General features: G+C 41.5%; 1 protein-coding gene across 1 annotated transcript in view; it reads right to left on the reverse strand.

The window, feature by feature from the left end:
* LOC113578798 (membrane-associated guanylate kinase, WW and PDZ domain-containing protein 3) overlaps positions 1 to 18,173 on the reverse strand; it is a 61,928-nt gene that overhangs the window by 32,487 nt on the left and 11,268 nt on the right. The window contains exons 2-5 of the mRNA XM_035536527.1: positions 15,590 to 15,879; positions 12,353 to 12,469; positions 3,752 to 3,871; positions 2,149 to 2,319 (exon numbers count right to left, since the gene is read on the reverse strand). Coding sequence (XP_035392420.1) covers positions 2,149 to 2,319; positions 3,752 to 3,871; positions 12,353 to 12,469; positions 15,590 to 15,869 — 688 coding nt within the window. The 5' untranslated portion in view covers positions 15,870 to 15,879. The remainder of the gene's footprint in view (positions 1 to 2,148; positions 2,320 to 3,751; positions 3,872 to 12,352; positions 12,470 to 15,589; positions 15,880 to 18,173) is intronic.

Raw genomic sequence — 18,173 nt, forward strand, 5'->3', positions numbered from 1 at the left:
GAGAAAACAAATGAAAACAACTGGTTTTAAAACAGACTTCCATGTTAAGATGAACGGGGTTGTGTGTTTGCACACAAAATGTTCTAACATCTTTACCTACGACAGGTAAAGACAACATTCTATGATGCACCTTTTTACAAGTAGCTGTAGTACTAATGTCTAATGTACTCTATGCTGTATCACCTGTCTCTGAGGATGTAGGTCTCATAGACAACTCAGACTGCCTCAGGATTCACGGGTACACCACAGCACAAGGATGTGTTTTACAAGGAGCCGAGTTCATGCCTACAACAGGTCCAGGTCTCTGCCTTGACCACACAAGTTGAATGCCTTTTTTCCAAATGAAGTCTAAAAGAAATCTGCACCGTGTTAATATCTACATCTAAGCAAGGTCAGCATTCATTCCCCACCACACTCCATCCTGACTGAGGACAAAGAATATCTAATCCACAGAGACAGATTGCTATGGAAGCCTCGGCCATTGATCGGCTATTACAACATGGTTTGATCGATGCCTTTGTGACATCTGTGCGACGTCCCAAGAGATAGTGGGGCAAGTGCAGGAAAAAAGTGCACATACAAACAAAAAAAAAGTGAACTTATGAAAATGTCTAATGAACAGTTTTGGTGGACCCAGTTCTATTCCGTATCAAAGACAAATTAACTAACAATTTACCTAAAACGCCTTTAACACATGTTGAGCAGTTAGAAGGTGCACAAAGCAATACGACAACCGCCCATTGATCAATAGGAAAAAAAGAGTTTTATCCAGCCACCAACCTTGTCTGGTGAGGGGTTGTTTGATCTATGACCTACAGGGTGCCTGTTATCAGTTCAACATTTAAGTAAATCCACATGAATTAGTTTTCTCTGAACCCGAACAGCTTTCTGTATTCAGATATCACGGAAATTTCTATCCGGGCGTAATTTTCTCCCCTCCAGCCAGTAGCACGTCTCATTATTAAGACTCCGCCAACAGCCAACAGGGAGGGGTGGCATTAACTGGGTTTCTGGCTCATGGTACATGCACCTTGAGCCCAGAATCTCAGTCAGCTGTGTATCACACAACATGTAGAAACACAGGTGAAAGCCGGAGAATCAGAAGGCTCCGCTGCGGAGGCCGGAATGCTGCCGATTGGATTCCCTGGCGGCACACAATCTACCCTCTGTTACTCCTGCTCTTCCTGCTGCTTGCCACCAGAACTGGCACGTAACTTCAGTCTTTGAGATAAAAAAAATAATAATCACTGCACACTGACATAAATATTTCTACAAAAAATACATTAACTGAATGTAAATTATAGAATTGCCTTCTGGCCCTCAGTTCACCCTAGAGACAACAAATACACAGCAAATACTCCCAACCACATACACACACATGCGGTGGAATTATACAAAAGATGACAGAAGTCCACATATACTTGTGGCATGTTTAATGGTGTTCATGGGACATTTACAAACACATATTACTTTTATTTAAGTGTAATTTATGTCTTTGTGTCTCATCCACTCTTGACTTTTTAATCATTTCTCTCCTTTTTTTTGTGATTCAGTGACCCTCTTCGATTTCCTGACTCCCTTGAGTTGTAAACGACATTCCGTGGCCAAATGTCTCATTTACAATGGAATATAGCATGTATATGGCCTGGCTGTTTCACCAGCTTAATTAATTTAAACCGTACATGTCCCCAGCAGGGACCAGAACAGCTGCCACCTGCCCTCCATGCTAAGCTAATTAGCATGTTCTGAGTATAGGCATAACCTCCTCTAAACTCACACATACACACACGCATGCACAGACACAGACACACACACAACATATTTTATCAGGGCACTTCACTGTGCACTGATTAAAACTATGCAATGAAGTGTAAAGTTCAGGACATACAAATATTACTAATATTTCTATACTAAAAATACTTCTATTACTATCAGCAGAATACAAATATTAACAATATTACTATTTCTGTATAATATTATCCCAACATTAACATGGCCAAGTCACTGACCTTCTAACACATGCAGGTCTGTGCCTTCGTCATATTCTACATAATAGCAAGATCTCCAAAGAACTACTGAACTACATCGTTCTCGGCACCCTGATGAGATCTCGGACCTTCGTCGCCCCACCATGCTCCCCCTGCCTACCTGACAGGCCGGAGTCTTCCTCGCTGTTATAGCCCTCCTCCGCCTTCTCCAGGTTGCTGAGTGACTTGCAGCGTGTGCGGAACTTTCTCAGCAGGCTGCGGTGCTCCTGGTAGGTAATGGGCGGGCTGTCTGGCCCAATGTGCACCGGCCGCGGGGTCCCGTAGTAGTTCCCTGCAAGGGAAGGGCAAGCAGAGGCGCTTCATCTACCCAATAGAGTCGGCCATCTCCAGCTCAGTGTGGCGTGAGCTCCGGCACACAGGCCTCTGGGAGACAGTCAGTCCATATAGTGGCTTCTAGCCATTGTGAATGCACATCAATATCATACATCTCATTTCGGAGGAGAAAGGATTAAGGGCATGTATGTGGGGAGGTGACGCACTGAAACTTAATATAACATTTAACGCACAACTAATGAGTGAGGTTACGAACTGTCAGAACTCAAGAAAGCTGAAAATGCAAGTTCTTTATCATATCAGTAATCAAGGCGAGAGCACTTTGTCACGACCTTCTTTTTGTTTTTTCTCTTAAATAAGAATGGTACTCAAACAGAAACGCTGACCAGCAACAGGGCTTCCTGCCCGCGACCAATCTTGGACTGCGTGGTCTGTTTTCCGTGAGGTTTTTTTTAAAGCCCACGAATTATGCTGGCCAGTTATGGACGGAGCAGCCCACCGGTGCAGCAGGGCGTAAATTGTGGCGCTCTGCGGTCTTGACAATGTGAGAATGATGTTTATGGCGCTGCGTAAATGCCGCCACCTCCTTTATGCGACTCCATCTCGCTCTCTTAATCAAGAGAGGGGGCCGCTCCCGCCCCTGGGGCTCATAACTCATGCATTTGCCCCGCTTGTTACACGTCCGTTATCGCCGGTGCTGAATATTAAAAAGGAGTGCTTAAAGGTGCGCGGCTGCATGGCTGTGTATCACCCAGCAGTATTAAAGCGCTAGGTTAAGAGGTTTAATTTCGACAGCCTTACTAGGTTATTTGTATATATTATAATGTTACCGCAATTTTGTCTTGGCGAAAACTGAGACTGAGCAATGAGTGTGAAAGAACAGAGTAATGGCATGAATAAACAGACTTGTGCAGGCCCTAAATGTAACAGCCTAATAGTAGAAAGTGATGATATTAAAAAAGCCATGCTGAAGACAAGCTGGCAAAATATAACACACCATGTTCCAGAAGTTGAAACTGTCTAATTCTCTCTGTCTGACCTCCTTTCTGTTAAAAGGAGGAATCTCGTTTTTTGTTTTTTTTTAAATTAGGTCTGACTGAACACCTCATGTGCCTTCTTCTGCTTTGCAAACTCTGCAAACTCATCCAAAGAAGAAGGGCATCCTACAGGTATCAAAATGACTAGAAAAGCAAAAAGAATCTCAGGAGTCTTGGTGTGGTGGAGTACAGGTCAGATCAGGGACATCTAACTGAGGTTCCTGGTGATGGTGGTGAATCCCCTTTTCTCATAACACCCACAGCTTTGAGTGTGTTGATTGAATGTGAATGAACAGACCTCACAGCTTCATGGCCCCGCACTGATAAGCTCTGTTCACATTTGCAGATAGTCTGAAACCTGACCACGAGCTCCTGTGGACGAGCTGAGCTCACCTTTGAATTTGCCGCTCTCCAGTAGTGCTCCCGACTCCTCTAGAGAGAAGAACTCCTCTACGGACACAAAGTTATAATCCACTCCTGAGATCTCCCCATCTCGAGGCTGTCTGGTTGTACCTGTAAGTTATAACAGAAAGCAAAATAAACATTAATCACAGAAAGTGTTTGCATGTGCATGTATGGGTATGGGTATGCGTTACATTTACATTTGTCCAACTATAACATCTCATGATGGGCTTGTCATCTTGAAGGTTCTAGATAGTATTTCTCAAGCTTATTTCTCAATCTGAAATCTACATTGACCTGAATCATAATTGTGTTGTCCTGTAGCTCTCTTGCAACATTTGGATATGTTAGTGTTACGAAACATAAAGGTGGTTTGTTATTTCATCTTCTTTCCATAGTGACAGAGCCTGATAAAGCCCTAAATAGCCCAGTCCTGACATGCTCGGACATCTCTCATCCTCTCTGAGTAGAGTTCTGTAGGCTCAGGATGGTAACATACTGGTACTCCATCAATCTTCTTCATGTGATTTCAAACACACACACACACACACACACACACACACACACACACACACACACACACACACAAACACACACAAGCACACACTCATGCACACACTCACGCACACACACACACACACACAAACACACACAAGCACACACTCATGCACACACTCACGCACACACTCACACTCACTTCAAAGACAGTCAAATAAGAGTCTCATAGAGGCCTACAATGCATCTCAACTCATTATTTGTCCTCTTTGCAATATTCTGAGCTTTATTACATTCTGTGCATGCGCGCGCGTGTGTGTTTGTGTATTGACATATTCAGCCATAGCTCACACAGCCAGGGGCGTGCTTAGACCAAGCTGCTTATCACTACACCCCACCACATGTCAATCATCGCCACCCCAGACACCAACAGAGCACTCTGTGATTGGATGCCTGTTCAATAAGAAGACTGACCCCAAGGGAATTTGTGTGCGTTTGCTTGGTTGTGTAAGACTCACTAACAATATGAGATTTTGTAGCCTAACACAGCATAACATTTTCCACATACAGATGCACACTGTAAACACTGTAAACAATAAAATAAATAACAATAATAATGCTTAACAATAATAATGGCAGAACATTGCTATATTCACAAGAGTCAAAAAAGAAAAATGCCATCTTGTGAAAGGGGAAAATTACATGGCTTTGTACTTAAGTCTTAATAGGATTTCCCAGTCAGCTCCCACTATATGCTGTCAAGCTTGGATAAATGTCCAATGGGTGCAATTTCTTAATAGATGAACCTCTTTCATTGGATCACTTAAGCAAAGTATTCCTTACAGGACAGAACCCCCCACCCAATAAATGCAAATGACCTCACTATATCTTGTCAACTCATCTATTTCAAGTCTAATGGAATCTCTTTGTTGTCATGGTGACCCTAATTTAATTGCAAGAAAATGTGAACTGGAAATAGCATTCAGCATACACTCCTTAGCTCTGTCTTTTGTATATCTGAATGTGTGTTTGTGTATTTCCTCTGTGTATTCATCACACGTGAAGGTGGTGTGAAGGACACACTGACATTACTCATTTCTGCTGCTGTGACAAGAAAACTGCCCAAATGCTCATGGCATGCAAGACTGACACAAGCAACACAAAGCTTTGGGCTGACACTATTGACACAAACTTTGGGGTAAAAATCCTCTGCTAGCTTGCAAATTAAGTATTAAGGAAAATGCCACAACACCCCCCCCCCCCCCCAAAAAAAGCTTCACCTTTTTTATTTTTTTTTATTTTATTTAAAATCCACACTAATAAAGTACATCCGTAAACAATGTCTGACGTGGAAAAGGTTGCGGGGGATTTGTGCATGTAATGCAACACCATTTGCCACTGTTTAAACAAAACGTGAGGTCCATTCTCTTTAGAGTCATCCTGGCACTTAACCACGGAAGCAGCACTTCAATATGATACTGCATGAATTATTGATAAATGCCCACTGTTACTTAATTTGCTTAAGAGGTTTAATCTTTTATGTCCTAGTTTCAAGCAGTTCAGCATATGTGACACATTCTCTCTCTCTCTCTCTCTCTCTCTCTCTCTCTCTCTCTCTCTCTCTCTCTCTCTCTCCACTCCATGGTCTTGATTTAATTGATGAACAATTATTACATATATGTGTATAATAATTTCACACTGTTTTTGAATGGATCAGAAATAGTAACTTTTAGTAGTAACCTTATCTGATTCAACTACATTTCTATTACCGTTATAGACAAATTCTGCAATGCAGTAAATGACCATTTATGCCAACAAAGCTGTTTGAATGAACTTCCACTTGCTGTCCAGATAGCAGAGTCCATTGCAGTCTTCAAACGCAGACTGAAGACCCATCTATTCGTGGAATATTTAAATGATCACTGATGTTGCTCCTGTCTTGACCAGCTAAAACTAGTACTTATTGTAAGGTATTGTTTATTACACTGATGTTGACTAACAAAGTCTAGTACTTATTGCTTATTACACTTATGATTGTCTAAGATAGAGCTTATGTACTCTGTACTTCTAGGCGTCAGCATTGATCCCTGTATTTTCTACATTATTCTAGTTTATTGGTATATTGGTCTCTAACCTACACTACTGGCTAGGATGCATTCTATGGGTAAATGACAAAGCACTTTTGTAAGTTGCTCTGGATAAGAGCGTCTGCTAAATGCCATAAATGTAAATATAAATGAATCTAAGTAAGAGAAAGAGAAAGAAAGAGTGAGACATGAATAGGGTGAGAGAGGAATGATAGCTGGATAAAGTAAACCAATTCAACATTAACCATAGTATAGGACAGCATGTCTTAAAAAACTGAAGCAAAATAGATGATGTAACAGCTCAGCCTGTCCCTGAGCACAATGCCAACCTTCTGCTTACTCACAAGCTTTACGCTCAGTCCTGACAGCCTATAGTTTAACCAAGGATGCTATGGCCACAAATTCCTCTTTCAGGATGATATTTACAGCACATTGCATGTTGCTTACCAGGATCATATTAACACCTATAACTGCTTATATACTCTATTCTAGAATAACCTGATTGGACAGAATGGCCAGAAAATCTGTTTCAAACACACACACACACACACACACACACAAAAGGGTGCACAGAAACACATAAATAACTTTATAAACACATTAATATCCCAAGGGGTTCTACTTGCAAGATGACCTCTGTCTCCATGGATACAACCTTAAAATGGGCAACTTCTTTGTTTTATTTCAACAACTGTAAAGATATAAACTCCTCAAAACTATCCTGCAGCCAAAACAAACTGCCCAACAATCTTTGTTTAATCTAATTCCCTTAATTAGAAATGATGAAAATTAATGTTTTAAAACCAACAGTGTGTTCAGAGATTGGCTAGTATGTTTTGGCTCTGCAAACCATTGCCTTTGGCTTTGTCATTGCTATTTGTCAAATTTGGGCACCCAATGGCATGGAATGGGTCCTGTTTTACATATGTCGTAGGATCCAAACTGTTGGTACCATTTTTCCCCAGCCAAGGCAAGTCAGATTAAGGATGTCTGCCTGAGGGTCCTCCCATCTAGCTGTCTGCTCGGCTAAGTGGAGACGATAACAGGCACCTTTGGCTCAGCCTGAGGGAATCCATTCAGCACCGACACTTTATTTAGGTGTGTGCTCAGCATAGTAAATGCACTCTGAATCCACGCAGCGAATCACCAGAGGCATGTCCATACACAGTGCCTTAAACAGGTAGTTGTGATATGCTGATACAGGTGCTTGTTAATTTTATGTTAAGGAGTGATGAGTTAATGCTATTATAAGTGAAGAAATTATTCTTTCATCTAAACAGCATGTAGATATGATTTGCAAACAGTGGTCTTTGTCACTTCAAAGATCGTAACCATGTCATGGTTAAGGGACCTACATCATTAGAGATGTGGACTGAAACATTTGTAAAGCTGCTTTGTGACAATCCTTGTTGCAATATAAATAAATATTAATTTCAATACATACATTTTACCTCTTTGCTGCTCTGTGTTTGCTCTCTGTTCATTTTCACTACCACCAATTTTTTCTCTGATGTGGTGTTTAGGGTCTTGTGAACCCTAAGTCTTGTGAAATCACATCCTGTGTTGGTCCATTTGGTGCCTTTGTTCCGTTCTGTGTTCATACTTTAAATGAACTGCACCACAGTTCATTTGGAAGTGGACCACTACTGACCTCGGTCCACTTATTTGGTGTGCACCAGAGTTCAAAAAGTAGTGTTCTCAGTTGCTGTACTAGCAGAGCAATCGCACCAGGGTTCATTTTAAAGGGTTCATTTTTCCCAACCTGGGAAAGTCAGAACGCACCCTACGAGTGCCTTGCCCGCATAGCCTGGGGGTGGTGTCTCCTGGTGAGTGCCAGGTTTCCCACATAATGCATTCAGGCTGAACCCGAAAAGGCGATGTAGATCCAGCATGTGGGTTCATCACCTGCAATGTGAAGGGTGAGGGTTGACCTTGCAGGAGATGAACCTACATGCTGGATCTTTTTGGGGACAATGCCATGCTAGTCGGTTGGCAGGCGTGGTTTCAGACAGATTAGACCTTGCCAATGGAAACCTACACTGCTGTCCAATTAGGGAATGTGAAACATTTGACGGGGAAAGATACTGGGTTGTTGTGTGAGATGGAAAGTTATGAACTAGATATAGCCAACCTTCCATCTACAAACATTAAGGGGCTCCAGTAAATAAATCCTTCGATCAAGGAAGGTGTTTCTTCTGCTCTGGAGTTCCCAGAGGAGATAAACCACAGACAGAAGTGCGGATACTCAGTAGTCCCAGGCGGAGGGCCAATTAGTTGGAGTTCATCCCAGACAAGAGGACTGCCTCAATAAGATTACAAGCCTCAAAGAGGAAAGCTCTGACTGTTGTGTGTATGCTTGCCTAAAATAGCAATTCCGAGTATTCAGTCTTCTTGCAAAAGGTGGGCCAGGTGCTTGAGAGAATACCCCTTACAGATTCTATAGTTCTGCTGGGGAACTTCAACACCCATGCTGGGAACAACATGTTATCTGGAAGCACATGATTGGGAGGAACAGCCTCCCTGGTTTGAACCTGAATGGGAAAATGTTATTTGACTTTAGTGCAAATCATGGAATAACAAACATTTTGTTTGAGAACAAGAATGCTCATAAGGTTAGATGGTACCAAAGCACCTTGGGCCGAAGATCAATGATTCATTTTGTAATAATTTCAGATGACTTTGGATCATGTCTTGGATTCTCAGGTGATGACAGGGTAGAGCTGGCAAATGACAGACCAGTTAAGCACAGGAGAGCCTTCTCCTAGTGGCCTAGGAACATCTAATGGATCACTCTGTAGGAGACGATTTCAACTTCGATCTCCAACAGGACTCCATAAGTGCCGAGTGAGGAAGGAGATATGGAGTCTGAATGGACCATGTTCAAGTCCTCAACTGTAGAGGCAGCAGCAAGAAGCTGTGTGTGGAAGGCAGTGGGTGTCTGTCATGATGGCAATCCTGGAACACCCTAATAGACCTTTGTGAAGGAGTTTAAGTATCTCAGAATTGGGTCAGCAGCAGCAGTGTTCTGAATCTATCTGTAGTGGTGAAAAAGGATCATAGTCCTCACCTATTGTCACAAGATATGGGTAGCCACTGAAAGTATAAGATCACAAATACAAGCAGTGGAAAATTTGGTTACTCTGCAGGGTTACTGGATTCGTAGGTCCGTAATAGGGTGTGGAGCTCTGCAATCTGAGAAAAACTCAGATAATAGCCATTGCTCCCCAATACTGAGAGGAGCCAGCGTGGATGATTTGGGCATTTCATAATGATGTCACCTGATCATCTCCTACTACTGTTTTTCTGGGCAAGCCACACTGAAAGGAGGCACAGAGGCACATCCAGGAACCGCTGGAGGGATTATAACTCACAGCTGCTCTGGGAGCATCTGGGTGTCCCACAGGAGGAGCTGGAATCTGTCTCAAGGAATAGAAAAGTCTAGTCTGCTGCCACTATGACCTTCACAAGGAAAAGTGGAAAGAAGAAGTAGATGCTGCTGCTGCTGCTGCTGCTGCTGCTGCTGCTGATGATGATCACATTGATGAAGACAGTGATCTTAGGCTTACCCCCACCCTTTCCAGAACAAAATACCTAAAATTCTGTGGCCAAAACAATTTGTTTGACCAAAACATGTGCAGTTTTTGTTGTTGTTGTTGTTTACCTCCACACTAAATGCAGCTGCAGTAAGAGATGCCAGGAGTGAATAAAAGCTTCTCCTTCCTCTCAACCACAACATTATCAGAGCTCAGTCTGAAAGCAATAAACCCTGAAGAAGAAAAAACGCAGCGTGATTGGTGTCTTTGGGGTGTGTGTGTGTGTGGTCATGGCAAATAGGGTAAGCGCTTGGCAGGCGGTGGTTCAGAATGGAGCTCGACATGACCTACTTCACAGTATAAACCGTAGATTACCGGAGTCGCCGGGACATTCCAGTCTATGTTTCTGCATGGCCACAGAATAATGTAATGAATTTAAGTAATGAATGGGGATGTCACGAGGTAGAATCAATTATCAAACTGGTCAGACCTGATTTCAAAGCTAACACTTTTCACACATATTTCCATTTGTGTTATTTTAAGGATAAGCTAATAGAGTTGTGAATCCAAGCTTGCATCTCCAAAATTGGTGTACTCTCTTTTCATATTTGCAAGCAGTAAAACAGTATTCTGGAATAGTTTCAGAATAAAGATGACATGGTAAATACATAAATAAGACATGTAGCTAGTCCCAAAAACAGATGCCAGCAAGATGCAGATAAGTATGCAAATAGATCAGAAGTATATTATTAAAAAACAAGAAAGTGTCAATGCATTCCCAACCTTATCTGTATTTTTATTAAAGTACCAATGCAACTGGTTCAACCAATGTTTGAATTAAATTATGCAATTACCTCCACTGTTTGAATGCTATTAATATTAATTACCTGACACAGAACGCTCCCCTTCCCACCGATCATGTGGTGCGACCCGCCGCGTGCAGTGGGAGTTTCTTGTTGACTGTTTGACTCGTCCTATTTGTAACCACGCCCACTTATCAGCACACACCTGCCTCTGGTTTAGTCTACTTTTTGGTGTGTGCATTGTTCTCGATTATTGCTCGTTTATTGCTCGTGTCCATGTGCATGTTCTTTTTTCATGTATAAACATGTTCATGTTCATGTTCATAATGTTCATAGTGTTCGTGTTAGCCGTAGCCGTGTTCATGTTCACTGTTCATGTTATATGGGAGTGCCATCGTCTTTGTTGTGTGTTAATAAACATCTATCACCGTCGAGGGAGTCTGTGCATCCTGCTCCTCGCCCTGCAGCACTTGGGCCGATACATTAGGCCCAATGAAATAAGCCTTGAAAAGTCCTAAAGACCTACTATTTCTGCTTACTTTGGATCTCATACCATACATGATGTATTGCGTGTTTAAATGTGAAGAGTTAAAGCCTGACTAGGTGCACTTTATCTTTGTGCAATGCTCCAGCCATCTAATGTTCTGTACTTAGGATTTCAAGCAGTACTTTACTAGTAACATATTTAATAATGAGGCAAGATAAAAGGATAAAAAAGGAGTGACATGAAAGAGGGAAAGAGAAAGAAAGAAAGAGGTCTGATTTTTCTGCACTGTCCCAGCGCTCCAGTTTTGATTCTTTATTAACTGCCATAATTCCATCTACCTAATTACACATTATGATTTTGTGAGCAGCTAATCCAAATCTGTCTCTCATCTTAATGTAAGGATTTAAATGTCAAATGGATGATCTAAAAGGTAATTAGGGTTAAATACAGAAAAGAGAGTGCAGAAAAAAGGGAGCAGCAGAAGATGAAAAGGAAAGGGTGTGAAAGAGAGAGAGAGGGAGAGAGAGGGAGAGAGAGAGAGAGAGAGAGGCATGTTAGAGAGAGGGCGCATAAAAAGAAAATCCATCAATCGCTCTATCTCTTTAAGATCCATTGCTTCCTTTTAAAATGCTTTCCTCCTCTCCCTTGGTCTGTCTCTCCCTCTACCTCTCCCCTTCTGCCTCTCTCCACTCTCTGCCTCTCTCCACTCTCTGCCTCTCTAATCTCTGCCTCTCTTCTCTCTGCCTCGTTTCCTCCGCTTCTCCCAGTTCTCCTCTCTTTTCCACACTATTTTGCAAAGGTGTCAGACGCAGCTTTCTCAAGACTGGATCTCACACCAATTAAAACGAGCATCATGGCGACAGCAATTTAGTCTCTAAGCCTGAAGAGTTTTTGGTGTGTAACATTAGCTGGTCGAGGACCATGCGTGTAATTATGTAATACAGTGCAACTGAACACTCCCAAATGTCAAATATACAAAGTGTTTAACATAGCCTTTCAAAAATGAGCCACAAGCACATCTTGCCTAAAAACAGCAAACATGACCAGGTTCAGGAGTAGCAGAGTGTTATAATGCATAAGCACTTTTTGAACGTGCTGCTGGATGCATTTGGGTAGTTTGTGTACTGCTGTGTGAGTGAGACAGAAAGGGAAAAGACAGAGAGAAACAGCGCAACAGAGGAACTCACAGGGTACAGCACGCAGGTAGAGATTTTCACGTATGACTTGCTGAAGCTGACTGTCCATGGAACCGGGCGTGAAACACTTACTCAGATATAATCTCAGATCCTTACACAGTGTTGAGCCTGAGAGCGAGAGAGAGAGAAAATGAGACAGAGAGAGAGAGAGACAAAGAGAGAGAGAAACAAAGACAGAGAGAAAGATGCAAACAGAGAAATTGAGAAAGCTCTTTTGATTCTGTGAACAAACAAAATGGGAAAATGTGTCGCAGAAATTGCCACTCACACACACACATACACACACACACATACACACACATACATCTCTGTTTGTCCTTACCAACCTATAACCTGAATCTCAAAACTTGAAAGCTTGCATAAGAGCACAAGCACTCAAGTCCCTAGAGGCATTACTGATTCAACTTGGGGCATCTTAAATATGATTTATAATCATGCAGCACCAGCCAAGCATCACAGATACAGTGAAAGAAATGTTTCAGAAGGCAACATGGCCAAAATAAAGGTAAATGTTTGTGTGACAGCAATATGATTTTCATTACAGGCAGAACAGATGTAGAAGCCCTATACCAGTGTAATAGGAGCTGCAGTATATGTATCTTATTTCCAAAGTAAGCAGTTGGCGTTTCTGAAAATGAAATATAACAGTGTGGTATTTCTGTAGTATTTCAGTGTGGTATTTCTCTTTTCATCCTGGCTGAGCTATTCATTCGGTCTGGGGTGTTTTATGGGCTCCGAAGACAAGCCACTTGGCTATTACAGATGAGCCACATGCTTCTCCTGCTTATCAAAATGACAGACCACCCCCAGGATGCACTGACCCCGCCCTTCACAGAGGAAGCACAAGCCTTGACAAACATATTTCATATTGCACCAGCCAGAGATACACACAGACAACAAACACACACATAGACACACACTCACACATGCAAAAGTAATCCTTTAATGTGCTTTTAATGTTTAAACCCATAATTTGTTATTTTTTATTTAGCTTTAAATTAATTCAATTCAACATAATTAACTGACATCAGCTTGTCAGACCCTTTCCATACACTCACAAGTTAATTGATATGAAATATGGCAAGAACATAAAGCATTGTCATTTTCTAAATTAAACAAGTAATACAATTCTGAAACTATGACCAATCAAACCTTTTAGATAAATTTCAGCAGAGATGGTATGCATTGATCTGTACAAAAATAGATGTGCCAGATTTAGCAAAAATGTTTCCTCAGGCAGGTTGGGTTTATATGAGAAACTGATACAATCGATGGCCTGGGCCCGCGTACATACTCAATCTTACAAAGTATGCGAGGCAGAGGATGGAACACGACAGTGTGTAATATCAACTGTTCGCATACATTTGGTTCTAATAGTGAACTGTGGACCCAGAGACCTGAGAGATGGCCACAGATTCATTCAGACAGAGAAAGAGAAAGTGTAAAAGAGAGAGTGACAGAGAGGAAGGGAGAGAGATAAAGAGAGAGAGAGAGAGAGAGAGAGAGAGAGAGAGAGAGAGAGAGAGAGAGAGAGAGAGAGATGAAGGGGATCACTGAGGAACATCTAGTTGTCAGTCTAATCTGAGAGAGCAGGAGTCATGGTCAGCTCATTACAGCAATGGCTCGTACAGTACAGCATGGGCAGCAATGAGCTTTTGTCTGAGACACACGCAAAATAAAATCCACCTGATCATGTGCAACAGAGAATACAGAACCAAAACAACTACTGTTGAACACAACTGTTTACCCATTCTGATAGCTCTTAGTGAGACATGTCTCAACAGCTGTAATAACTACCATTTTATTAGTGCTAATTTAGGCCATAAAGCAAAGATTAGAATAAAAAGGTAGCTGTTAGCACTTTCTCATCAACAACAATTATAATGATAATAATTTGCAGTGTAAATCCGTAAAAAATACATATGAATTTCCATTACAAGCAATGTACCTTTTCCCTCAAAACACCTTTGGTGAACTTTGTAAGAAATGCTTCAAATACTGGCTTGGGAATAAGAAGTTCAAGAGTTGTTAATGTTCTCTACATTGCACTGCATTTAATCAGTGGGATTTTGCAGAGACCTCTGAGACAGTCGTTTGACATGTTTAATAGGATTCTGCAGATTTGGCAGGTGCCATATTTTGCTGTCGCTTTTTTGAAATGGTAGACTGCCTCATCAACATTCAACGGCTCTCCTCGTATCGCTTCGTTTGCCAGGCATCTGCAGTGCCATTAGTCAAACCATCTCCACATTGGTTATTTTTTGTTTGTTGTTGTTTTTTTTGTTTGTTTTTTCTTGGTAATTTTGCAATGTGTTTCACATAAGTTAGGCTAATTAGATTGTAGTCTGCTTTAAAGCATAATACTTTTTGTATATGTATAGCCCACAGCAATGTCTCCTCCTCTCATATGCACTTACCAACATTTCTCCTTCAACAGAATAATGTCATATAATCTAGCCACAGTAAATTTGTTATTAATGCATGCTATCACCAAACATGTTTAAATATGTTGAAAGGGAATAGTACTTTAGTGTTTTGCTAAGACTTTTACAAAAAAAAGCAATGAATAAAGGGTTTTATAAACCAACAGTTAACCAGTTAGTCTACTGTACCATACAGTCAAAAATACACTGCAATTATGTTGCTACATATGTGCAAGTCCAATACGCCTTGTAATATAGTAAATCTCACTGGTAAACCCTTTCTGTATTATGGTTAAATGTTGCACTGCATTATTATTGTTTGAATGCCCTGATTCACCAGAACATTCACAAAGCACTCACCTGGACTGCTAAATGCTGGTCAGAATACTCACAGCGGCATATGAGGAAAAAAAATTAGTTGCTAGAGCACTCATTTGCACATTGTGCCCTTCTGTGACATCAGTATTGCAAAGAGCAGTAGTGTAATTATGATTAATGGGTGATATATTGTGCAGCTTTAGTATACCACTTTGGAAGCATCCTATCCAAGAGTGGCCAGAAAAAATACATCAAGAATACACAATAGTCATTCTGAAGCCTTTCTATAGCCTATCAATTATGGGTTTATCAGTCTAAACCCAGATATTGTGTACTTGTTCCTAAATAACAGTTCTTATGTTGGAGAATTACTTTCAAGATGCAATAACTTTGTAAAATATTGGAGCTGTGCAGGCAGAATATCGAAAACGTCATATGAGAAAGATGTTAAGGAAGCCCAAAATGTATTCTTTCTCTGCAGTATTACCTGGTGAGACGGTCTTGATGCGAACTGGATGGGGACAGGAGTTGAGCACCCCACGAACATCACCTAAGGTCATCCCCAGAACAGGGGTCCCTCCAATCTCCAAGATGATGTCACCAACTGTTATCCCGCCTCCCGGGGCAGCAGTGACGAAAGGAAACTCCCCATAATCGGCTCCGCCCCCAATGGCCACGCCCAGTTCTCCAGAGCCGCCTAACAGTGGCACGAAGTTCTCCTGCACTTTGGAGCGCCAATGCAGTTTCTTCCCAGCCACCTTAGACATGGCAAATGAGCTGAGAGAGAGAAGGGGGAGGGGAGGGTGAGACAGGTAAATTAAATTTGTGTTTAAATCCAATATTCCACTCTCTGTATGCCACAGAGGGCTTGAAGGACACTCAAGGCTAACGGCTACTTCGTTCAATAAATGCCTTGTTTTAGACCACGGCGCTTACACAATAGCTTACCCTCTTAAGATTATATCACAGAGCCTGGAAAGCAAGCCATTACAGACAGAGGACGAAGACTGCAGAAGTCATGGGGTCAATGCCAACCTCAGACAGCAGGGTACTCAACAGACATCTCCTATTTGCATGAGTTCTGCCAGGCGTATTTGGAACCGGGTAGACAAAGCAACAGATGTGCACTCTGTGGGAGGCGGTGGGAACAGTACACACACTTTCTTCATCTTAAGGTGTATCGTTTTATAATGCAAAAATATACAGGACATATGATTTACTAGTCTGTTCGATGTGCATCAAAACACGGAGAGGGTGCGTTAATATAGAAAACATGACATTTACGAGTATATCTTAGACCCGAGCCATGGGATTCATATGTATAATAATAAATTCTCACTTTGTAAATGTTGTTAAAGAATATGACATGCAACCATATCATGCAGAGGTTTATGCAAGGACTCAGAACAGCACTCTGCTGTAATTACATACAGCTGTACGCCCACAATATTATAGCTTATTATGAGTTTCAAAGCAACGGTTTTTTGTTTTTTTTTTGGTGTTTTTTTATTTTATTTTTTTATGGTAGCCTACTTTAACGTGCTAATTTCGTATTAGCCTGTAGCCTACCATATGCACGCTTTAGCCTAAATATACATCAGCTGTGTGCTCTGCATGTTTGTTCCACATATGCAAAATATCCTTAATCCACTGGCTGCTGTTGGATAAATGAACTGCTTTAGAGGAATCAAGCTGCCGAGTTGATGTGAGATTTTCCGCCAGCTTGTTTATGAATAAGCCTACATGTGTCACGTTGAGTGACGCTTAGTGTTTGCAAAACACAGCCACGCACAAGCCTGCAGACAGGGCTTATCTAAATGGAGCAGGCTTTTAGCGATAGTGCTCGGGAGGCAAGGACCCAAAGTAAAGGAAGATTATTCTATTTTCATCGGAGTGTTTTTACTAGTTCTGTTACAGGTTCCTTTAAGTTAAAGGTAATTTAAAATGATGGGTTCTTTAAAATCAGTTAAATAATCATTTAAAATTGATGCAGGATTTACGACTAATACAGCTAAAGATAACAGTGATAACAGTGACTATTATCGTTAAGTTTCTTATATGTATCACATTGTGACCTTAGTGTATTAAGCAATTCTTCAAAAGCATCTAATAAAATAGATTTGATGTGGCGTTTTAGTGTTTGCCCACTACAATCCTGGGTTAAAAATGGAAAACGGCTCCTGTGCTAATGCATACGAGTCATATCATTTGAAAATTACTTCTTGAAATGTAGGTTTCAATCTGATATCATGGGAACTGCATATACCTGAAGGCAGAACGACACTGAGCTGTAGCTTTAAAAGTCAACAACGGTTGACAGTATCAAGCGGCAGCGCTTAACAAACTTCTCAATTCTTACATTTATCTTTGGTAGGAAAAACGCTACGGAGTTGTTGGTTTGTTAAAAAAAAAAAAAAAAAAAGTAAAAGCCAGAAAACTTTATTTTGTTTATTATGGCCAGCCATATGGTCATGCCATGTCGTCCACGCGTTAGCCATCGTGTGTGATGATGTAAACGATGTTTTCTGAACGAAATCACGAAACGGACTGTGAAGGGCTTTTTTTTGTTTGTTTGTTTGTTTGTTTAGACACTCGCGAGATAACGAAGCCAGGTGGAGTGACACTCTCGCGAAAGGCACGTGCAGCCGGCGCGAGAGAGTCTCGAGACGTGACAGTATGGGAGCAGCGCTGACGGTTGGCTAACCTCGAAGAACGGTTACCAGCGAGAGACGCGCACTGGAAGAGATTAAAGATAAAACAGATGGCGAGGGAGGACGACGGGCTGACAGAATGGGAGAGGGAAAAAAAAAAGACGAGAGGTGGGCAGAGTGGCAGATGATAAAGGGAAAGAAGCCAAAATGTAGCGTATGCAGTTTAAAGGAGATTGTTTCATAAATAATGTGGACGGAAGGAGTGTATATGATAGTCAAGGAGAACAAAAGCAAGTGGTTCATGCGGTCACCGGGAAAATAAATAGGGCCTGACTGAAGGCTCAAGATTTTACGCTCGGAAATCTTACTTCCTGTTTAGATTTTCCTCCTCTGTTACACATGAGCACAAGCCTATAAGCG

The sequence above is a fragment of the Electrophorus electricus genome, chromosome 18 (assembly GCF_013358815.1).
Source record: "Electrophorus electricus isolate fEleEle1 chromosome 18, fEleEle1.pri, whole genome shotgun sequence".
Classification (NCBI taxonomy): domain Eukaryota; kingdom Metazoa; phylum Chordata; class Actinopteri; order Gymnotiformes; family Gymnotidae; genus Electrophorus; species Electrophorus electricus.